Source organism: Ophidiomyces ophidiicola (assembly GCF_022830035.1).
Source record: "Ophidiomyces ophidiicola strain CBS 122913 chromosome Unknown scaffold_7, whole genome shotgun sequence".
NCBI classification, from domain to species: Eukaryota; Fungi; Ascomycota; class Eurotiomycetes; order Onygenales; family Onygenaceae; genus Ophidiomyces; species Ophidiomyces ophidiicola.
In genome coordinates this window covers 130,852-155,710 of record NW_026054647.1, presented here as the reverse complement: position 1 = coordinate 155,710, position 24,859 = coordinate 130,852, and the positions used below count along the sequence as shown (strand labels likewise).

Here is a 24,859-nt window from a genome sequence, read left to right as displayed (position 1 = left end):
AAAGATCGAAACATTAGGTAGGGAGTAAGTAATAAAAGATTTGAGTAAAAGAGTGTATACAATGAAAAAAAGCTTCGCGCTTGCTAAATTATAGACAAAGTGTGGATGGGATGTAAAGATCGGCAGATAATGAGAGTTGTAAGTGTAGACACATATAACAAAGTGATCGCCTTCGCTGTTATATCAATGATCAAGCTCCTTTTATGTTTAGGATGATCGGGTGTTACGTTTGACCATTCTTCTTGCTAAACCCATGGTCTTCAGCCACGATTTCTTCTCTGACTTTTGCATAGTAGTAGTGGTGGGAGTCGGTGGAATAGAGGTGTCTTCATCAATTAAAGACGTTGTAGATGACGCACTCATCTTAGCTTGCTCCACTTTCGCAGCACACATCGAAGCCATTTGGCCCAGCATTGTGGGGTGGTCTATCAGATCTTCGATTCGTACCTTAAAGCCTTCTTGTTCTAGGAGCCACGATACCTGAGCCAGTCCCATGATATCTCCGTTGAGATCAAAGAAAGAGGATTCAAGGTTGAGGCCATTAGTGTTATCATCCCCAAGCACTTGACGCCAGCTGCGGCTAAGGACATCGGAGAGGACAAGAAGGTCGGCTCGGCTAAGTCCTTGAAGTTGCGATGAGACGAAGTAACTATCATTTGGCCCACTTGTTTCATCAAGCGTTTGCGGAGGAAGCTGTGTAATTTCGGTAGGCGACGTAAGAGGCGAACTGGGATTGGCAGTGAAATTCGTAGCAATGTTGCAAAGCATGTTGAGCACTTTCTGGGCGAAAATCGGGGTGATATCGCTGTTTCGAGAGAAGGAAAGACTGAGCTCGCATTGGTCAGAGCCCTTTGGAGTCGACACGACAGAAAAGTCAGCAAAGTCCTCGTCCGCACCCACACCTCCGACTTTATATGTATTGCCGCCTAATTCCATTTCGTTTCCGTAGCTGACATTTTGATGTTGAACAACTGTGGTGTAATTGGTCCAATCAGGCCATTCTGTACAGTGCTTTGTTATTTCCCGGAAACCAAGTGCCTCGTAAGGCATGTTAGAGACTTGTTGGTCTTGAACAAGGCGGAGTAAGTCAAGGGCAGTCCAATTTTCGCAGAATTGTACCCGAACAGGAACAATGTTTAAGCATGGTCCAACTGTGCTTTCCACGCCAGGAATTGTGGCATTACGTCCACTAATGGTATGGCCAAAGACGACGTCTGGATGAGCCGAAAGCTGTGCGAGAACCAACGCCCAAGCTGACTTGACAACAGTTGCAGTAGTAATACTTCCATGGGCGATAGCTGGCAGGAGAATTGTTTGTGTAAGCTGAATTGTTTCACCTGCGGACCGGCGGTAATTTGGACCATGCCTGCGTACAATTTCGGTCATGCGAGAACCTTTCAAAAGAGTCCTCCAGTGTTGATAGTGATCAGAGGTAATGGTACTAGCTGTTGAACGGACATAGTTAGTGAACGAGGGCATACTAGGTAGGGCTTCGTCCTGGTATGCCGATTGAAGGGCCATGAAAATCTTCGGAAGACAAACACCATCGTACTGGGCATGGGAAATCCGGAAAATTAGCCGGTGGTAGTCAGTGTCCTTTTGTTTGACTACGGTGAAATTGAAGAACGGTTCTCCAAGACGGGGGCCTTGATCGCGGTCACGCTGTTGTAACATGGTAGTAAACTCGTTCATATCTGACTCGGTTTCGTAAACGAAAAAGTCAGGTCGCATCTTGCGAAGGACCACCTGTAGGAAGCGGTCACCGTGGGGAAGGAAAACTGTACGCAGTACGTCAATGGCATTGACAAGCCGGAAAACGCTAAGCTTCAGCTGTTTCAAATCCAAGGGTCCAGTTCCATCAAGGAAGAAATAATTCAGCATCCACTTGGAATCTAATAGCGTTCCCGTAATGGCCAGCCCCTGGAAATCTGTTGCAGGTAGAACATCGGCAATACCACCCTTAAACACACCAACCTTTGGGCAGATATTACTTTGAAGGAATGCATCAATATTGGTGGCTTTGACCAATGAGAATCGTTGATATAATTCACTTTTTTCAGCTGATCGCAACACTGGGACTGATCGCCGATATTCGCTTAAATCGTTATCGCCATCAACATCGCCGTCCCCATCATTGTAAGCTGTAAGGAGGCTCGTTACTCTGATCATGGCAGCCATATCCTCGAAGACAGGGTTACGGAAAACATCGGCAACAGTAAGCGCGAGACCTTCTTCGCGGGCGGCTCCAACAAGCCTCATTGCAGTAAGACTGTCGCCCCCTAGCTCGAAGAAGCTGTCTTCTGGGGCAATCGTGTCCTCTTCTGTTTCTAGCATTGAGCTCCACAAAGCCAACAGCTTTTTTTCTATTGCAGCTGAGCGACCTCGTCTCCTGATCTGTCCAGCCATAGAAATGGCATCAGAATCATCCTTGGGATTGTAGCTCAATCCGTCGTATGAGTTGTTCGCAGTAGATGGTAGCTCCAGACGAGGGTTGTTATGGAATGATGAAAACTTATCATTGGTATTTGCGAAAGCAGTCTTGGCCAGTGTTTGATTTTGACTTAGTACCTCGGATATCTTTTGGTCCATGATGCCAGATATGTCGGGGCTGGAACCATTCAAAGTGCCGCTTTGTAGCATTTGTTGGATAACTTCGCGAACACAAGAGTCTACTACCTTTCTTAGGCCATTGGAGCTTCCACTCGGGTTTTGTGGATAATAGGATTCACGTTCCTCATTAATAAAGGTCTCAGGCGCGTTTAGAATCCTTGGGGTCTCTAGGGGCGTGTCTGGGACTTTAATCAATTCGCGACATGATTGAACTAATTGTTGTTCAGGACTTTCCATATGGTCAAAATAGCTTATGTGTTCGGTTGATCTGGTAAGAAAGCTGGTAAGAACTTGGGACATGAAACCTCCCAATTTCTTAGCTTCAGCGTCGGAAATGATGTCACTCCAGTATCTAAACACAACCGCTTCGTCATTCTTAGCCGTCTCAACGTTGACAGTTACTGCGAACTAGATTAAACGGTTAGCAGAAAATACCTGAATGGAGATGTAAAGCAATTTACCTCGCTAGGATCGTGAGCAGAAACAGTATCAAACATCAAACTTTCTTCCACGGCATCGCCGGATCTACTATGATTCTGAATAGATATAGCGGTGTTGTACAGGGCCTTTCCTGTAAGTCCGAGTTCGTGTTGAACCTCGGCGAGAGAGCAGCGCTGATGGGGCAAGCTGGCAAGGTAGTCATTTTGCACTGTACGTAGAACATCCTCTATGGTTAAAGTCCGAGAAAATTGTACCCGGCAGCAGAGCATATTGATAAAGGCGCCAATAGTGTCTTGAATATTCTCAACGGGGGCATCTCGTCCAGCAGAAAGATATCCAAAGCAGACGTCATCGGAGCCAGTATGACGTTTAAGAACGAAGGCCCACGCAGTGTGTATGACATTAGCTAAAGTCACCCTCAGTTTTTCGCACAAAGCATGTAACTCAGAGAACTGATGGAAATTCAACTCAAGAGTGGACAGGTGCCTGTCACGTTTCATATGTAGTGTAGGCAAGTGGCAGGGCTTGATTCCACCAAGGTATTGCTTCCAGAACCTCACATCCGCGTCGGCAGATTGTGTTCTGATGAACTTGATATAATCGCTGTAGAGCGGACCCGGACCATTTGGAAGCCGTCCTTCATAGGCTGCAACCATGTCACGCATCAGGATACCGACCGACCCACCATCGATGACTGCGTGGTTAATCTCAACTTTGATCAGCACTCTGCCACTTTGTGTTTTGCAGATGGCAAGCTGATGTGGAAGCTTCGGCAGCTTCTTGAAGTTGTTATCCTTCAAAGTGATGGCGTCTAGTTTTGTAATAGCTTCAGAGTCGTGACAGTTGACAAACACAATTCCGCTGTCCACTCGTTTCAGGACCAGCTGATCAAATGTACCACCCCTGTATACGCTGTCGACAAACACCGTTCTGAGTGCTGCATGGCGTTGTACGACTTTCAACCATGCGCCGGATAGTTTATCGGGGTCGATTTGATGCTTTGTCGATTTGAATTTGGCTTCAAAAATGCAATTGAAAAGGTACGAATTTGGATCCCGTAGCTGACTCAACAATATACCCTCTTGCATTGGCGAGCATGGATATATATCTTCGACTTGATCACATTGAGAAACGCGTGCCTTGGGATAAGTTGACCTGACGAGCTTCTTTAGACCTTCGTAAGAAAGGGGAAGAAGAGGATAATCGCTAAGCGTGGGTTCGGGAGTACTATGAGCTAAGCGCAAAACGGTTTCTCTGAGTGTGCTTTTGCACTCATCAACCCAGCGTATAATATCTGTGATGCGTTTCATAGTGCGGTCAAACGTGAACGAAAATTGAATCTGATCATCAAGAACGATAGCAGACACTTCAAATAACGCAAATCTTTTGGTATCTGGTCCAACATCACTAGTAGTCAGTATATCCTCTTCCGAGGAGGTGAAGTCGAACTGTTGAAGGAGTGAATCATCCCTCTCAAGTTGCTGCATTCTGCCTAGATAGTTAAAAAGGATTTCCATCGGAATGTCCGCATTAATTTTGCCGGCAGAGGTAAGAAATCTCTGAGCAAAGTACGATCTTCCATTATCAGAAATTTTTCTCCTGATATCTTTGGTTCGACGTAACGTGTCCACCACATCGTCTGCATCTGGTTAGCGACAAAGTATCAAAAGAAAATTATGAACGAAAGCATAGCAAGCTTACCAGATTCGACGGCTATATGGGTAGGACATATTGTAGTAAACCAGCCTACAGTTCGAGAAATGTCCAGGGAGTCTTGCCATGTTTCACGCCCATGGCCCTCGTTAAACAGGGTGGGAATTTCTCTATCAGAAAACACTCGACTGAAGGAGTGAGCAATGATAGCCAGGAACAGATCAATAGGCTCTGTCTGGAACACCTTATGACAATTTTTAAGCGCCATATTGGTGGTTTCTTTATCGACCTGGAAGGTTCGCTGTTCCGCATCTTGATAGGTTGGGCTCCTATTCTCCATCCCCCAATACCGAAGGTTGGATGGAGTAACATCAAATGGAAGAACCCCTGCAGATTTATGTTTCTCGCAGTGATCTGCTTGCATTGCACACCAAGCTTGGAAAGAAAGTGGCTTTTCGACTGATAGTGATCCCGTTTCGAGATAGTCCTGAATGTCCTGAAGAATGATTCGCCACGAAACCATATCAACACATAGATGATGGGCAGCTAGGAATAGGAGCTGGTTGTTGTTTCGAATATTGAAAAGGTCAGCTGCAAAGACAGGGCCATGTTCGACATTCAAAGTTGTTTGAGAATCCGCAACTATTGCCGAAAGATCATTATGGTCGTTTAGGTCATGTACTCGGTATCGATGCGACCGGTTGATATCCTATTTCGGTTAGAAAGGAGCAATATACATGGGCATGGGTTGTCACATACATCTGTAATCATTTGCTGCCAAATGCCAGAGGCGCCCTGACTAAAACGAGCTCGAAGCATAGAGTGTTGGCCAATGATTGCCTCGATTGCCTTTTGCAATTGGCTTGAATGCACTTGTCTGCTTAACCGCAATGAGAAGCTCTGATTGAAGCGTTCACGGCCACTGTGGGAGTTGGATGACGCAAAAAACAACCGTTGAATTGGAGAGAGTCCAAATTGCTCATTGATGATCTCTTCTTTTTGGATGACAGAAACAGTGGCTCCAACACTTTCTACAAGGTTAAGTATTGATTTGCATCGTAGCACATCATGTAGGGAGAGGCTGATTCCTTCCCTTCGACACCGGGACATAACACTCATCGCCGTTATGCTGTCGCCTCCTATATTGCTATAAGTTAGAGTTGTTAATAATGTTAGATTTGGGGCTTTGCTCTTACCTAGGCTCATGAATGACTGGTTTAACTTGACCTTGTTAAGGGGGATATTAAGAACTGTGGACCAAATCTGTTGTAGAACTTTTGCCATTCCGTGGGCTCGGATAGGAGTATCATCTTTGCCCTCAATCCCCATTATTTCCTCGTATAGGCGACCATCCATATTTTCAACCCAGGAGCCCACTTTCTTTCGATCAAGTTTTCCGGAAGCAAGCAATGGAATTGCTTTGACAACGGCCCATATTTGGGGAACCATAAACGGAGGTAGCTGGCTGGAGAGGTTTCCTTGTATTTTGTTTAGTTGGGAACGGATTTCATCCTTGAACCTCTTATCCGTCACAACTTCTAGATCGCCATTCGACAAAGCCGGAGCTTCTGAGAAGAGCGTATCAAGAGAAGCCACAGCAACGAGTCGCTTTTTGCATCGCCCACCTTTTGGCATGAGAACAAGCACATGTCTGATTCGGGAATCAGTATCCAGGCGATGTTCTATCTCTCCAAGTTCCATTCGTTGTCCGTTAATCTTAACTTGATTATCTTTGCGACCAATGAACTCAATAGAACCGTTGGGGTTATACTTCACTAAATCTCCAGTTTTATAAATACGGCGGGCGGACGAAGCACTACAGGGGAACTGCGCTGTCCAATCTGGGGCTTCGATAAAAGCTTCTTGAGTCTTTTGAGGATTTTTGAGATAACCACGTGCAAGAGTTAGCCCTTCAAGTGCTAGTTCACCAGCTGCACCTAATGGAGCAAGCCTATTATGGTCAACCGGGTCAAGAACCCAAATGGTGGTTGCCGGGGTTCCAAAGCCGATACATGTTGGATTTTTCTCAAAAGAGACATTGGAATTTATTGTCGCCACCACTGAGGCTTCAGATGGCCCATAAGCATTGACTAACTGGACTTTGTCGGACCATTTTGAGATGACTTCTGGAGACAAAGCTTCGCCGCCACAAACCAAAACTTCCAAACACGGGACAGAGTTAGGATCAATAATATTGGCAACAGAAGGTGTTAGTAAAGCCCAGGTCACTTTCATTCTTTGGATCACTTTAGCGGTTTTGTTGAGTCTTTCTTCTTCACTGGGAACGCAGACGCAGCCGCCCAAGGTAAGTGGTGTTAGTATTTCCATAACAGAAGCATCGAAGGAGAGCGAGGCGAATTGAAGAACGCGAGACTGAGAGTTCATGAGGGCTGCCGGTCCAAATGCTGCCGAGCTGCTGCTATAGGATCTATGCTCAATTACTACGCCTTTAGCACGGCCGGTACTGCCAGATGTGAATATCACATAGGCTGTATTTTCCGGCTTTGCTCGTCCAAGAAGTTCAGCGCAGCTGCGAGGCCGGGGAAGCTGGCTAAAAAACATTTTGTCGATGATCACAACATCTCTTACTAATTTAGCAAATCTGTCATGGTATTTCGATGAGCAGAGAACAACGTTGGCATTGGTCTCCTCTAGTATTTCTTGGTGTCGTGAACGAGGGTGTCCCGGATCCAATGGGACGAAGGCTCCTCCGGCCATCAGAATAGCCATGATAGTAACGACTGCCCAAGCGGATTTATCAAGACAAACTGGAACAAGGACTTCTGGGCCGATGCCCATGCCAACCAAGTGCAGTGCGAGACGGGATGAATAGTCTTGAAGCTCTTCGTAGGTCAATTCTTCCATTGAATCACAAACTGCAGGTGAATCGGGTTGAGAATCTGCCCGACTGGTGAAAATGTCGTGGATACATTCATTAACCACCAATGGTGTTGGTCGATTCCAGAACGAAACGATTTCTTTGTCCTCAAGGCTGAAAATATCGATCTCCTTGACTGTTGCCTCTGGACTCTCAAGTTTGTTGATAAGTTGCTTCATGATGGAACCAAATTGGCCCAACACTCGTTCCATTTGCCAGCTACTCATGGCGTTCTCTTTGAAGTAAGCAATTGTCTTCACATATGTACCATCAACGCTGCATTCTAGTACAAGTGGATAGGTAAAGAAGTCTTGATCATCGTCATTGTTATGGAAATTCCAGAAACTTTCTTTGATTTGCTCCTGGGCTGTCTGGACAACCAACAGGTTCTGGAAATCGCATGCTGCCGCAGCATCACCATCAAGTCGTTTTATGCGTTGTAAGCCAAAGTGTTGATGAGAAACACTATCTGTGCTATCCTGTTGCACCTGCCCTAAGTACGATGAGAGGGTAGCAGTCCTATTGATTTGGATTCTGGTTGGAACCGTTGTGAGGGTTGGGCCAACGATATCAGCAATTCCAGGGACATCAATATTCCGGCCAGTGAGGGTTTCACCAAAACACACATCATCTGTTGCCGTGTGTCCGGCAACGAGCAAGGCCCACGCCGCTCTGATAATAGTTGGAACAGTAATATCACCGGATTTGCGTGTAGGTAATTTTGTACAGCTTGAAATAGTCCGAGTTGTTGAATGTTGCTCATTATATGAATATGAGACATTTGGGAAGTTGACAGAGGATATTCCAGATAACTTGGATCTCCAAAAGTTTTCAGACGCAACAATATCTGCCTGGGTCAAATATTGAATGAATTTCACATAGGCTGTTTGCGCCTGAAGAGACTCTTGCCCAAAGTAAGCGTTTTCAACCCTTTTAAGCATCAGCGGCAAGCTCCAGCCGTCATAGATAGCATGGCTGATAGTGAGAACAAAGTATCGAGTAGCAGACGGCAAATCATCCACGATCGAAAAGGTAGCCAATCGTCCGCCATTATGGGAGGGTAGTTGAATAGCTTCGTTAGAAATGGATGTCAAACTCGAGTAAGAATTCCAGCAAATAGTTTCATGTTTGAGAACAACTTGAATAAAATCAGAGGACGCAGAGTGAACGATACGAGTCCTCAACATATCCAAGTCCTGCACAACTGCTTGCCAGGCAGCCTTAAACTTGATCACATCAACGGTAGCACCAAGCCGAAACACATTTTTTGCGACATAGGCACCAGGTTGTTTAACAGCAAGTGTGATAAACCCTTCCTGTAACGAACTTGCTGGGTAGATGTCATTAATATCACTCTCATCCACACGGCAAAGTTCAGCAGCCTCCTGTTTGAGTTTGTCGACAGACTCGGTTTCTTGTATGAGCTCAAACGGCTTCACGTCGGCCTGTAAATCTCCCTTGGCAGTGCCGCAGGTGCGGGCCATATCTGCCAATATAGGGCATTTGAAAATATTCACGAACGTTAGAGAAATACCCTGCGAGCGGGCTCCCCCGGCAAGTTGCATGGCGGCCAAAGAATCGCCACCAAGTCTGAAAAAGCTGTCTCCAGTGGAAACAGAGCCCGAGGGAAGGTCGAGAACTTTCTCCCACATGCTCTGTAAGATTTTTTCTGTTCCTGAGGCTGCAGCACGATTACCCATTGATATTCTCAATCTGAAGGAGCGAACAGAATCTTTCGACAAGTCTTGGACGCTATTTCGAAGGCGATTTCGATCAAGCTTCCCAGAGGATGTCCAAGGAAGTTTCGACACTGGAACGAAAAGATGAGGAATCATATAAGTCGGAATAGAAGACCCCAGACTTGTTTCTAGAGCGTTCGCCATAGATCTCATATCATCATTCATTGGAACCAGTAATTCATCAGAAGCTGTGCCATCGGCTTTTACCAACGCCCCGAGGTTGCTGGCTGTGGTAGAAACAGAAAAGAACACGGCGAGAGTCTTTTTAGCTCGATCGGAGGGCACAACTAATTCCACCGCGGCTTGAGTTTGATCCGGAAGACTTGCTTTACAGTGATATTCGATTTCACCCAGCTCGATTCGCTGACCATTGAGCTTAAGTTGGGTATCTTTACGGGATATAAAGTTGATGGTTCCATCAGGATTGTATCGAACAAGGTCGCCAGTGCGATACATACGCCAGCTCCGAGAGAACAGACCACGGAAGCGACTGTCTTCAGTAAATTCGGGGTTTTCTATGAAAGCTTCCGCGGTTTTTTGAGGGTTGTTCAAATATCCTCTAGACACCATGCGACCCTCCAAGATAAGTTCTCCGATAGCGCCCACTGGAACTAGACGGTTATAGTTATTGGCATCCACTATCCAGGTTCTGCACCCAAGAGCATACCCGATGTTGGATCGATTCTCATCTTGTGTGACTCCATCTCTATCAACCTTGAGGCTGGCAGAAGAGACAACGGAGTTTTCTGTGGGGCCGTAAACGTTAAGTATGGCTGGGCCACCTCTCCATTCTTCCATGATTTTCTCTGACATTGCTTCTCCCCCGATGGCAATGACTTTCATGGTTGGGATTTGTTCTGGTTTCATTGTGCTCAGAACAGATGGAGTCACGACCATCCAGCTAGCTTTGTACTGCGTGATAGCTTTTGGAAGGTCGTCCGAGCGCTCTTCGTCACTTGGAATACAAACACAACCCCCCATAATCAAACAAGTGAGGATCTCCACGATTGAAGCGTCGAAGGTGTAAGAGGCAAATTGAAAAACTCTAGAAGAGCTGTCCATCAATAAGCCCTCACCATGAGCCAGAGCACTGGTACAGATTGCTCCGTGCTCGATAATGGTCCCTTTTGGACGCCCGGTAGTCCCAGAAGTAAATATAACATAAGCTGCATCCGACGGTCGGGCGCTCGAAGTAGCAGGGGTTTGATCATCCTGAATATTTCGAATAGTTGTCGGGTCGAGAACAAATGTTCTGTTTGACACCTTTGACGCCTTTTGGCTGTACTTCGGAGAACATATAACAACGTCTGCTCCAACATCATCGATCAGCATGCGCAATCTGCTTTCTGGATGGGCAGGGTCAACGTGTACGAATGCCCCGCCAGCTTTAAGAACTGCTAGCTGAGCCACAACTGTCCAAGCTGACTTTTCAAAGCAAAGGGGTACATAGACGTCTGGGCCAACCCCAATAGTAGTCAAATGCGCCGCTAAACGGGATGTAAGGGTATTCAGTTCAAGATACGTGAAACTTGCATCCCATGCATTCACCGCCATGGTGTTTCTAGGTCTAAGCAGCGCTTGTTGTTCGATAAGGCTGTGTACGCACTTATTAACCACCTTCGGAGACTGATTATTCCAAGAACGAATTTGAGTGCTGCTGTGTTCACCAAAAAGATCAAGTTCTCCCACCATCTGATTACAGCCACCGTCTTGAATGATTGTTCTTAGGATGTGCTCGAAGGTTTTGGATATATAGACCGCATGCTCATCAGAAACTGTGTCCGACCAATATCCAAGTCCGATGACCAGGGAGGAGTCAAGAAGGCTGACATTGATAGAAATATTAAACTCATTAGGGTCTGTTGAAGTAAGATGATCAAAGGAGATAACGGGATCGGTAGAGAGGGAGGTCGAGCTTTTCTGAAAGGTAAAGACCGTGTTAAACAAGGACGTGTCAGACAAACCGAGATCATGTTGCACTTCGGTAAGTGAGCAGCTCTGATGATCCATGCTATTGACAAAATCTGTTTGTATTTTTTGTAAAACGTTGTCCAGCAAAGTGGTCGGGGAAAGTACGAGGCGACAGATTATCATATTGATAAAAGCCCCAACAGCATCTTCAACACCAGAAACAGGGACATTTCGTCCAGAAGATACCACTCCGAAGCAGACTTCATCTGTTCCAATATAGGCACGTAGCACTAGGCCCCAAACAACTTGGAGTACATTTGCAGGAGTCAAACCATGTTTTCTGCAAAAGCTTCGAAGCTGGGAACCTTGGTCAATAGTGAAGACGTGTTCACCGGCCGATCTGCTAGAGTGGCGAGGAAATTTCGCAAGGGAAGGTAAAAGGCATGGCTCGATACCAGAAAGATAGTTCCTCCAGTATTGGAGGCCGTTTACTTTCGGCGTTGACTGAAGATATTTGATAAAATCGCTATACGCTGGTCCGTGTGGAAGAGCGGTTTCGGTTTCGTAAGCCGTGGTAAGATCTCCAAGTAGAAGTCCCATGGATGTGCCATCTGATATTGCATGGCTTATCTCAATCCTGCAAAAGACCCGGCGGTCAAAACTCTTGCAAATAGTGAATCTGTGGGGCAATCTGTTTGTGCTGCAGTCGAAAGCGTCAGTATCAGCGAATACATCTTCTGCAGACTTTGATTCCACAAAAAGCGTTATTCCTTTGGCATTTTTCAAAACAACTTGATCCAGAAGGCCTTTGGTATCGATACTCTCAATAAAGACGGTTCGTAAAGAAGAGTGCCGGGACACTACGGCCTGCCATGCTTTTTCTAACCGATGAGGATCCACGAGGTGGCCTTTGCGATTAGATTTCACTTCAAAAGCAAAGTGGAACGCGTATTTCCTTGGGTCCTTAAGCTGACTGATCAAAATGCCTTGCTGAACTGGGGAAGGTGGATATATATCTTCGATTTCATCCATGGACGAGATCCCGATTTCCGGGAGTTGGACTTCTAGTTTAGTCATGCCACCATATGTAATAGGGAGTAAGGGGAAATCTTTTATAGATTGGCGGCTCAGCTTCTCCAAGGCTAGTGGCGCTTCGATCAAGAGGTCATGACAGCCAGAGATCCACTTTAGAATAGAGGCTCTTCGCTTCATTTTCGTATTAAAGTCAAAAGAAACCAACATTCTACCGTTTTTAATAACGGCAGATATGTCGATCAGGGAGAACCGTGGAACCTTCGATCCAATGTCGGAAAGGGTGTTAACAGATTGTCCTCCTGCGCCTCCAATGGGTTGAAGGATGTCATTACTTTCTTCGTTGTGTTTCATCTGGCCGAGATAATTAAAGCACAACTCCATAGGCCAGTGATTTCCAAATCTACCTCGCCCATTTTCCGTAAGGAATCGGTAGGCAAAGTATGGCCTTCCTTTTCCAGGCATGCGGCGCCGGAAATCCGCCACCCAGCGAATAAGGTCGCAAAAGCCATTCGCGCCGCTCACATCAGCGTCCGTTGGAAGATAGACAGGACTCATTGTGGTGAACCACCCGACAGTAGATGAAATGTCCGTGCTGGCATCCCATGGTTCCCGTCCATGTCCTTCATTGTAAACTGCGGGAGTTGTTTCTCTGTCCGAGAATACCTGGCGAAATGAAAGAAGCATGGCAGCAAGAATTACGTCGACGGGCTCAAAGCTACTGCTTTTGCGACATGGTGTCAATAAATCACTTGTAGACCTTAAGCTTAGCTCAAACTTTTCTGTGAGAACGTCCCCGTTCAGGTTTGGAGTATCAGCCATGCCCCAATACTCAAAATCAGCCTGGGGAACATCCCACAAGGGGAGCACTGTTTCCAAATATTGTGTTTGAGCATCTTCATCCTGTAGTTCACACCATTGCTGAAAAGAAGTAGAATCACGAGATGTAAGTTGAGACCCTACAAGGGCGTCCTCAAGGTCTTGGAGGATAGTGTTCCAGGATACAACGTCAACGATTAGATGGTGGGCGATGAAAGAAATTTGGCTGTCTGCATCAGAAAAGTGGAAAATATCCACTGCGAAGAGAGGGCCATTCTCAATATCAAGGCATTTTTGACTAGATTCTATCAAGGACTGGATTTGACTGGGAACAGTATGGTGGACACGGAGGCGATAAGATTCTGACACTTCACTGCTTATTCTTTGTTGCCATTTGCCGGAATGAGCTTTAAAAAATCGGGCGCGTAGCATTGGATGAGCTGTAATCAATGTGTCAAGAGCTTTCGCAACGTCTTCTGGTAGGCGTTGGGAGGCCAATCGCATCAGCAGACTCTGGTTGAATTGTTGCCAGTTTTCGCCAACACATTCCATATAGAGCTGTTGGATAGGGGATAGATTAAATGGGTTCCCACTTTTAAGATTAGTGACAGCATTTTTGTCAACAATTCTAGCTGGCATTGCGGTGCCGGAAACTTTAGTTTTCGTGGAGAGCTCAGCAATGGACTTCACTTGCATAATGTCTTGAACAGCCACGTCAATACCCTGAGAGCGGCACCTTGCCATAACTTGCATGGCGGATATGCTATCACCACCCTAGAAATGAGTTAGAATAATTGACGTCAATCTCGCCGGGGAAAACTATCGTACCAAGTGCAAAAACGATGACTCCATGTCAACTTCCTCAAGTGGTAATTTAAGGACATGACTCCAGACTTTTTGGAGCTCCTGGCCAATATTCACAGTTTGAATGGGTTCAGCTACCCTTTCCTTTTCTGTCGTCTCAACTTTATCCGTAATTCTGATCTTTGGACCAAACTTCGAGGGTTTTACTTTGCTTGCCAACTCTTTGATCGATTTAGCTTGCATGATGTCCTGTACTAACACAGAAAGACCATTAGACCGACATTTTGCCATGACCTGCATGGCAGATATGCTATCACCGCCCTGGAAAAAAGAGTTAGCTTAAAATTGCACTTTACTGATCCAAATATGAACGTACGAGATGCAAAAATGAGGAGTTTTCTGCTTCAACTTCCTCGGAGGATAACTTAAGCACGTAACTGTAAACTTTTTGTAGCTCCGCTGCAACATCAATTGTAGAAATGCCTTTAGCCTCCTTTTCTTGGACGACCAAAGGGGATGGTTCGTCCCTCTCTTCTAGTCCCTCGATGAACCTGATTATCTGGCGCCGATCGAGCTTTCCAGACGGCATAATGGGCACTTCCTTGAAACAAACCCATCTAGTCGGAACCATGAACGGTGGAAGTCGACGGCGTAAGCGTTCTCGAATAAGAGACAGATCTGATAGTGCGGCCTTGGAAGTTTCGATTGCCAATCTCTCAGAAGAGTCTGGTTTAACAATATTTGTCGAAAAGACAGCTGCAACCAGTTTCTTCGCATGGAGGCCCTTCGAAGGAACCGTCACCAAGCAGTTTGAAACGGCCTGGTCAGCTCGGAGATGGTGTTCTACTTCATCCACCTCAAGTCTCTGTCCTCGTACTTTAGTTTGGGTATCCTTTCTGCCAATATAAATGATGTCCATCAATCCGTCACCACTATACCTCACAAGATCACCCGTTTTATACATCTTTCTTGTGTTGGATGGAGTTTCTTGGGTCCATTTTGGGTTCATGATGAAGGCCGCTTCGGTTTTTTCCGGATTGTTTAAGTAGCATCGGCCAACAGTAGGGCCTTCCACAAGAAGCTCCCCGACTGCCCCAATTGGAACAAGCCTATTATGATTCCGCGCATCGACGATCCAACACCGGTCTAACTGTTGTCCGATATTAACAGGACTCGTTTTAGTGGTAATTTTATTATTCACAACAGCAAGTGCCGAAGCCTCAGTAGGGCCATAACCGTTCACAAGTTGGACTTTATTTGCCCATGTGAGAATATGAGATTCAGATAGAGCCTCACCAACAAGGGAGACAGTTTTGAGGTTAGGAACATCTTCCGGCGTTAAAAGGTGAATGAAAGATGGTGTAAATTCTGCCCAGTCGACATTCATCTTATTAATGAATCCTTGTATGTCATTCAATCGATCGAAATCGTTCGGAATGCATACGCAAGCCCCAAAAATAAGGGCGGAGAGTGTTTCCAAAAGACTGGCATCAAAAGTAAAAGAAGCAAATTGGAGCACTCGTCTTTTAGGCTTAAAGAAAAGAACAGGGCCATGAGCCATGGCGCTAGAACAGAAGTTACGATGTTCAACTACAAAGATTGTAAGCGAGTAGCTAGGGATATATAACTTTAGATGGCAACTTACTTATAATACCCTTAGGCTTTCCTGTTGTCCCAGAGGTAAAGATAACATAGGCTGGATTGCTTGGAGGAATCGACGGAAGAGGTGCTCCTCTTGATTGAAGTGATTGGAGATATTTCATATCGACTGCAAGCGTCTTAGGAGCCAAGTTCCTACTAAGGTCTTTATACTTGGGGCTACACAGCACTAAAGTAGCCCCAAGATCGCATGTAATTTCCTGGAGTCGAGAAACAGGGTGCGCTGGATCCAGAGGAGTAAATGCACCACCCGCTTTTAGCACACCGAGCATAGCAATGACCATAAATGCCGATTTCTCGAAGACAAGCGGAACAAAGACTTCTGGGCTTGAACACACCCCTAGGTTGATTAAATCGTGGGCCAGGTTTGTCGACATCTCGTCCAGCTCTTTGAATGTGAAAGTGCCATCCCAAGTATCAAGAGAAAGAGAATCAGGATTAGAACGAACCTGATCATAAACCATATCATGAATACACCGGTTATAGACAGTCGCTCCATTTGCATTCAACTTTTCAATAGCGCCTAGGTCATCGCATTCCATGAGATTCAAGTCACCCAGTACAGTCTGGGCATGATCACTTGAAGCCAGTCGTCTCAAGAATGTGTCTAAATGAGTCAAAAGTTTCTCAACTTGCCATTTGGGGATGATATCAGGGTCATAATGGGCATCGATGCGTATATCCAATTTAGCAATTGTACAGGAAATATTCAAAGGATAGGAAAAGAAATTGCTCCCAGTGGTCCCAGAACTGGTCATATTCCAAAACCCGTTGGCAGATTCGTCAGCATCCTGAGTAATTGTAAGAAGATTTTGAAAGTCGCAAGCCATAGCAGCATCGGACCCAAGTCGCTTGATATTTTGCAGGCCAGTAAATTGATGTGGCATTGCTTTCACGAACTGATCCTGAACATCCTTTAAGAAACCGTTCACAGTAAGATCGCGATTTATATGAATCCTAGAGGGAATAGAAGTGAAGGTTGGGCCAATCATATCCTCAATTCCAGGTACTGGGGCATCTCTACCCGTAAGCATCTCCCCAAAAATAACATCATCAGAGTAGGAATAGAGGGAGGTAATAAGTGCCCAGGCCGCCCGGATAATGGAGGCAACTGTAGTTTCCCTAGATGAAACTGGTTCGATACTAGAGACTCGAGAAGCCTTATTTCGTGCATTCACCTGGTATTGGGGGCTCGGAAGCCGTGGCCAAGCAGTGCATTTTGGGTCATCCAAGTGGGATCTCCAAAAATCATCGGATGATTTTGGATCGATGGAGCTTAGGTATTGAATAAAGGCTGAAAATGGTGTGTTCACTGTTGTAAGACTATTGAGATTACGGTAGCAAGCAGCGACTCTATCTAGTAGAGTCGGAATGCTCCATCCATCATACAACGCGTGGTGAACAGTCCAAACGAATTGTGGTGAACGAGAATTCTCTCCAATAATTGTATAACGAGATAGTGCTCCTCCATCGCAGGCAGGCAAGTTACGATGTTCATCCGCAAGATCCCCCATGGAATTGAAAGAATGCCACGGGAGGTGCTCACGGATGACTACTTGCAGAAAGCCAAGTTCCTCGGTGAAAACAATGCGGGTACGAAGGACGGCATCAGCATCCGCGACAGCTTGCCAAGCATTCTTGAACCTTTTGAAATCTATGTCAGATGGTAGCTTGAAGATGTTCTGTGCCACATATGCTCCAGGCTGTTTGCTTGATAAAGCAACCAACCCTCCCTGGATTGAAGTACAAGGGTAAATATCTTGCACAGAGTCGATTTCGATATCGCAAATATCAGCTACTTCCTGTAGCAAGGTTTTGACCAATGTATCTCTAGGAAGCAGAGAAAATGGCTCGATTGCCCGCTGGCCTATGGCTCCATTCAGGTTCCCAGGTTGCTTGGGAGAGCCGTGACAGCTGGCAGCCATTTGCGAAAGTGTTGGCTTTTGAAAGATGGTTGCTACCGACAGACTGAGACCTTTTAAGCGAGCAGCACTGACAAGCTTCATTGCCCCAATGGAATCACCGCCATGCTGGAAGAAACTGTCATCTACCCCAATAACATCGGTTGATTTAGACAAAATCGAAGCCCACAGATGTTGGAGTGTCTTCTCTGTGTCAGTTGTGGGAGGTTTGGTGCTGCTGCTGCTGCCTGCAAGTCTATATGTAGATGCTTGCTCATCAGACATTGTTTGTCCAACACGAGATAATGCACGTCGATCGAGTTTCCCGGATGCTGTTAGAGGCATTTTTGATACCGGAATAAACATACTGGGAACCATATAGGTAGGAATGGCTGCAGATAGGGCCGACTCAAGGGCACTGGCAGTATCATGAACAGTGTCAGTCATAGGAAGAAGAATACCATCGGAGTCAGTAACCGTTGCAGCTGTGGTACACAAGAAAACAGCGAGAGCTTTAGCACCATCCCTAACAACTAATTGTACTGCGGACTGGGCAGATTCTGGTAGGTTGACTTTAACATGGTGTTCAATTTCTCCAAGCTCAATACGCTGTCCGTTGAGCTTGACCTGGTTGTCTTTTCTGCCGATGTAAATAATAGACCCATCGCTGTCATAGCGCACCAGGTCACCAGTCTTATACATTCGCCTACTATGATCAGTCCGTAGGATTGGGTCTTTCTCAGTCCACAGAGGGCTTGTAATAAATGCTTTGGCGGTTTTTGCCGGATCATTGAGGTATCCCCGCGAAACAATAGGTCCTTCAACCAGTAACTCGCCGACAGCCCCAACAGGAACGAGCCTATTGTGGTCTATAGGGTCAACAACCCAAGACACGCTTCCAACACTCTTTCCAATGCTGGATACGTCCGCAGCAGCAGAGTCTGGGTTGTGAGTACAGTTAATTGAACACTCTGAAGGGCCGTATTGGTTGTGGATTGGAATCGAGCCCCATATTTCTTTGACTCGTTTTGTCATCGCCTCACCACCAACGGCCAATGATTTAATGCAGGGGACATCGGCAGGGCGAAGAAGTAAAGCCACTGTGGGCGTGAGGTCCATAAAATTGGCATTCAGTCTATTGATGGCTCCAGCAAGGTTGTTGAATCGATCTTCTTCGGAGGGAACGCAAACACAACCACCTCGCATGAGGGTAGTGAACATTTCCTCCAAGCTATTGTCAAATGTATAAGCAGAAAACTGCAGGATTCTGGTGTCAGGACCGATTCCCAGGGCAGAGCCATGGGCTTCAGCGCTTGTCACTATCGAACGATGCTCTAAAACAACGCCCTTTGGCTTTCCAGTACTTCCTGAAGTAAAGATAACAAAGCAAGGATTCGTGTAGGACGCCCGTGTGCCATAAAATTCATCATACCCCGAAATCTGCTCCAAAAGTTCTGCGTCAACTGCAACGACATATGGGGTGATGTCTTCAAACATAGCGGCTCTTTGAGGAGATGCCATGACAAGCTCGGCACCGCAGTCCATAACTTTGTACTCAAGAGCATCCTTTGGGTGTGTGGCATCTAGAGGTACACAGGCGCCACCTGCTTTCAACACGGCAAGCATGGAAACGATGGTCCAGGCGGATTTGTCGAAACAAATAGGTACAAAGGTCTCGGGAGCGACCCCCAATGCTGCAAGGTAGTTTGCTAGGACTGTGGAAGCTTCGTCCAGTTCGCGGTAAGTAAATTCGCCATCCCAAGCACAGATGGCGGGAGCATCCGGGCGAGTTTCTGTCATTTCAGCCACAACTTCATGGACACATTTTTTGATAGTGTCTGGGATTGATTTATTCCAGGACCAAATCGCTTCATAATCTTGTATGCTCACATTATCAAGCTGCCCGACTGCCTGTTCAGAATTATAAGCTATGTTCTCCAGGCAACGAACAAATGTGTTAGCAATACTAGCGGCCTGTCGGTCACAAATGGAATCGGTCCAGTAGTCAAGGTCAATAGCAACCTCAACGTCAGAAACCTCTATGTTCAAGGAAACTGGATATTCCGTTGGATCATGAATTGGACAGTGGCTAACAAAGTCGATAATTTGTTCCGATTCTGTTGCTGGTGGGAGCCGTCGATAAGAAACACATGTATTGAAAAGAGCTGTATCCGAGAGCTTCAAGGCGTGCTGAACTTCGGCAAGGGATGCGTGTTTATGCGGAAGGCTATCCATATAATCTTTTTGAACATCCTCCAGGATTTTTCGGAGAGGGGCTTCAGCTGGCATATTAACACGGCAGGCAAGCATGTTGATGAAGGGGCCGACAGCATCCTCAATCCCAGGAATGGGGGCATCACGACCGGAGGACATATACCCAAAACACATTTCATCAGAGCCAATATATACCCGCAAGGTCAGTGCCCAAGCAGTATTTATCGCATTCGAGAGGGTGAGTCCATTTGTATCGCAGAAACTCTGGAGATCTTTCAGCTTCTTATATTCAAGTCGCAATGTCTGAAGGGTCTTATCAGAGCTGCGGCCATCATTTAAAGTTGGGAAGTGACATGGCTCAACACCACTGAGATAAGCACTCCAGAAATCGATGCCTTTCGACGCAGGTTGCTCTTGAAGATACCCAATAAATTTGCCGAAACCCGTTGCTGGCTGTTCAGCGAGTTTTCCAGCGTAGGCCACGGCGAGATCGCGGAATATGATTGATATAGAGGCACCGTCCATAATACTGTGACTCATTTCAATGCGACAAAATACTTTTTGGCGTGACGTCTGGCAAATACTGAACCTATGGGGCGGCTTTCTGGTTTCATAATTGGTGGGCTCTTGCTTTTCAAAAGTTGGGACCACATCTTCATCATCATGGCACCGTAAGCGAAGCAATTCAGCGTCTATTTTCTTCAAACAAACTTGGTTGTAGAGTCCATCAGCTGTTAAGTCTTCCAAGAATACAGTCCGAAGTGCTGGATGACGTGCCACCACCTGTAGCCAAGCCGAAGCAAGACGATCCATATCGACTTTATCAGAACCCCGAGGCTGAACTTCAAAGGTTCCTTGAACAGCATAGACCGCACCATCTTTTGTACTGCTGATAAGCAATCCTTGTTGGATCGGCGAGCATGGGTAAGCATCTTCCATATCATTGATGCTAGACACACCGATTTGTGGCAATTTCTCTGTCTCCAGGGCGGAAAGATCTTTATATGTGAGCGACAGTAATGGAAAGTCGCTAAGTGTGACACGAGGTGTCATAGATACGAGTTCGTCAGCCACCCGACGGAGATTATGCTGACATTGCGAAACCCATTGCCGTATGGCAGGTTGATATTTCATGTTTCGGTTGAAAGTGAATGCAAAGCGTAGTTTTCCGCTGGCGACTACGGCAGAAATCTCAAAGAGCCCGAACCGTGGTGTTATCTTATCATAATCAGCGGAGCCCCCGGCCTCTCTAGCTTCACCTGCCATTTCATCGACAGGTTGCAAAAGGGCATCGTTACGCTCCAATTGTTGATATTGGCCGAGATAGTTGAATGACACTTCCATTGGAGCATGGTGGCTGAATTTGGACCTTCCGTCGGCGGTATGAAATCGACCAGCAAAATATGGCCGCCCATTTCCGGGAACACGACGACGAATATCTTTGACAGCCATAACAGTGTCAGTAATCTTATCGGAAGATACAGCTGGGACAAAAACGGGATACACAGTTGTGAACCAGCCAACTGTGCGAGAAATATCGATCGAGTCATCCCAAGTCTCACGACCATGACCTTCATTGTAAATGGCAGGCACGACACGATCTGGGAAAGTTTCAGAGAATGAATGGATAAGGGTAGCTACGAGAATATCAACCGGCTCAGTACGTAGAGAATCGTGGCATTCCGTCAAAAGAAGAGATGTCAGTGTGGTATCAATCTCAAAGCCTTCACACGCGGCGGCACCATAAGTGTTAAGGTGCGGGTCAACGTCCCAATATGCAAAGTCACCACTTGGAATATCCGCCGCGGCGATAACCTTGGATAAATCAATGTCCTGACAATGGTCTATTTGAAGTTTTGACCAAGTCTGGAATGGAATAGACTTTGCTGCCAAGGAAGGATTCTGGGGGTTCAGGAGTAGTTCTTCCAGGTCCTCAAGTATGACTCGCCATGAAACTAGATCGATGACCAAATGGTGGCCTATCATAGAAAGAAGCTGTTCCCCTCCATCCACGTCAAAAAGATCAGCCGTGAAGAGCGGCCCGCTGCGTGAGTCCATTGAATTCTGACTATCAGCGATGGCGGCATCCGCTCCAGCCCGAGATCGGATTTTGTGTGTACGAAGTCGATATGATGAAGCTATGTCTGATACAATACGCTGCTTCCACTGTCCAGTCACATCATCCTTACTAAAACGGGCACGAAGCATCGAATGGCGTTCGACAATAGCTCCAACGGCTTGACGGAGACTGGCCTCCGATGTAGGCTGGGAGAGCTTTAAGAAGAAACTCTGGTTAAAATACCCTTGACCTTCGGTTCGTACTTGAAAGTGGTATTGTTGGATAGGCGTGAGGTCAAAAAGATAATCGACCTCTTCCTTGTAGTCAATTGCCTGGGCAATTGCTTTTGCACAGGCGGCAAGCTCTCTGATAGATTTGCTTCTGAGAACTTCTTGGACGGTGAATCCAAGGCCGACCTTCTTGCATTGACCCATGCAGGTCATGGCAGTAATGGAATCGCCACCCAAGCTTAAGAAGCTTTGGTTTAGCCCAACTCGATTAAGAGGGAAATTAAGCACGCGACTCCATATATTTCTAATCTGATCTTCGACCTTGTTGGCAGCCTCTCCATGGTCATCAGTTGTGGTCTCGACGGGTGCTATTTGAAGAAACAGTTCATCTTCAACACTGTCTACCCATTTCGACACAGCCTTGCGATCCAACTTCCGGGATGACAGCATCGGGAGCGACTGGACACATATTGAAATGCTAGGGACCATATACGACGGCAGACGCGTGTTCAGACGCTGTCTGATTGCTTCGATTTGCGGATCTCGTATAGCCCTGTCTACCAGTCGCAAGGTGTCTGGATTTGGCGAGCCATCGACAGCACAATTATCAGTCAGGGTGAATATGGAGACAATGTGGCCTTTGCAGCAGCCAGTTTTGGGAAACAACACCAAACCATGCTTGACACTCGGGTCGGCGACGACATGATGCTCGATTTCGCCAAGCTCAACCCGTTGGCCATGAAATTTGATTTGGGTGTCTTTGCGTCCGACATAGTTGAATGAGCCCTGGGGGGAATTATAGCGAACTAAGTCACCCGTCTTGTAGAACCGCCGGCGGGTGCCGTCTGGCAAGGGCTGGGCCCAGCGTGGGCCATAAATAAACGCGTCGTTCGTCTTCTCAGGGTTTGCAAGATACTCCCGCGCAAGACTCGGGCCCTCCAAAAGCAACTCTCCCGTACATCCAGGCGCGACAAGGCGGTCGTGGTCATCTGGATTCACAACCCAGCAATGCAGCCCAACGGGGAAGCCAATGTCCTTGGGGTCCGAGCTAGGCGTCACGTGCGCATTGGTGGTGGCGCACACAGACGCTTCGGTTGGGCCATAGCCGTTGATGAGCGTGATCCGCGACGACCACACATCAACGTGCGACTGCGACATCGCCTCGCCCGCCAGGATCAGCGTGGCTAGGCTGGGGACCTGGGCGGGTGCGATGAAGGTGACGAAAGACGGCGTGAGCGTCGCGTGGTTGACACCCATCGCATTGATCGCGCCGACAATGTCGTTCATCCGTGCCTCCTCGCTGGGGATGCACACCGTCCCCCCGACGAGTAGCGGAGTGACCATTTCCACTAGGGAAGCATCGAATGTGTGGGCAGCAAATTGAAGGCAGCGGGAGTCTGCCGTTATCCTTAGTATCGGCGCATGCGCTGTTGCGCCGGAAACATACGCCGTATGCTCGATAACAGTTCCCTTATTACCTTGTTAGCTATACCAACGGCGTGCCCGAAAATAATCAGCAGGGCACACGGCTTACCTTTGGCTCGCCGGTCGAGCCGGATGTAAAAATTAGGTAACCAGCGTTCTCTGGCTCGCAGCGTGGGACATATTCCTGGCGCTTTCCTACCAGGGGAAGACTCTCGATAAGAGTCTCGTCAATGGGAATGACAGCTTCAAGAACTTGCGACAGGTGATCCAGGTGTTCGGCAGATGACAGGAGTAAGGATGCTTCGAGTTTATTAATTAAAGACTGCAGGCGTGGGATTGGGTGCGAAGGGTCAAGCGGAACAAACGCCCCCCCTGCTTTCATCACTGCGAATGCAGCAACAGGATACCATTTCTGCTTTTTGTTTAGATCAGGCTACCACGAGTGGACTGTGGTTGAACCTACCGATTTCTCAAAACAGCAAGGAACTCGAACCTCCGGGCCCACACCCATGGAAACTAAGTGATTCGCCAGGCGAGACGTCACTTCGTCAAACTCTCTATAGCTGAAGCTGCCATCCCACGCACAGATAGCCTCTGCGTCTGGTCGACGGCTCGCTTGGTCCTGGAAAACTTGGTGTATACATTTGTTGACTTTCTCCAAAGGTTTGCTGTTCCACTTCGAGATTCGCTTCATATGATGGCCTGTGAATGCATCTAACTGGCAGATATTCTCTTGAGGGGAATTTAGTGTGGTGGTTAGGATTTTGTCAAAGGTGCTTGCAACATCCAATGCTTGATCCATATTCATTTCAGAATTCCACCATTCCAGAAACATGCTGACGGTGCCGTTAATTTGCTTAACAAGGATTCTGACGGCACACTGTGAAGATTAGAATCGAACCCAACGACGCATGGTGATGGGACTATCGTACATCCTCGGGAAGCATCACATTGAATGGACCGGCCGCAGCCGGAGATGAAATGGTTTTTCCTACATTAGCCAGCGTTCGCAACACCAGAACGGTATTGAATGGCCGTTGCTGGCCCATTTTTACGGCATTAAAGCTTCCAGAAGATACGTAACTATGGTGGGGGAGACTTTGGGTATACTCACCTTTCGCCGCCTCAACAAGCTCATCTAAAGTCATTTCATCCGAAAATTTCAAGCGCGCAACCGCCATGCTGCTAGAGTTCGCCTGCCCGGAACCTGTTTCCTGGTACCCGAAACAGACGTCCTCCGAGTCGGTATAACACCTAAGCACCAGCGCCCAGACGGCGCGCAAAATTGCGGGCAACGCTATCGCTCCAGAACTGCATATCTCCTGCAGCTTTATCGAGTCTTGCAGGCTCATTCGAACGGTCATGGGACGTTTAGTGCGCTGGACGCCTTTGGCTCCAAGCCTGGGGAATTGACACGGAGACAATTCTTCCAAGTGATGGCGCCAATATTCGGCAGACTCATGCTGATTCCCAGAACCTGTCAT

General features: G+C 46.9%; 1 protein-coding gene across 1 annotated transcript; it reads right to left on the bottom strand.

Moving 5' to 3' along the window:
- Nucleotides 1-207: 207 nt before the first annotated feature.
- LOZ57_002449 (uncharacterized protein) lies at nucleotides 208-24,859 on the bottom strand (the record flags this gene model as incomplete). Its single annotated transcript, XM_049251520.1, has 11 exons — nucleotides 208-3,018; nucleotides 3,072-4,690; nucleotides 4,753-5,413; nucleotides 5,464-5,843; nucleotides 5,901-13,857; nucleotides 13,912-14,208; nucleotides 14,264-15,477; nucleotides 15,533-23,420; nucleotides 23,485-23,787; nucleotides 23,839-24,255; nucleotides 24,308-24,859. 11 exons carry the CDS (start codon nucleotides 24,857-24,859, stop codon nucleotides 208-210), a joined length of 24,099 nt encoding a protein of 8,032 aa, XP_049109325.1.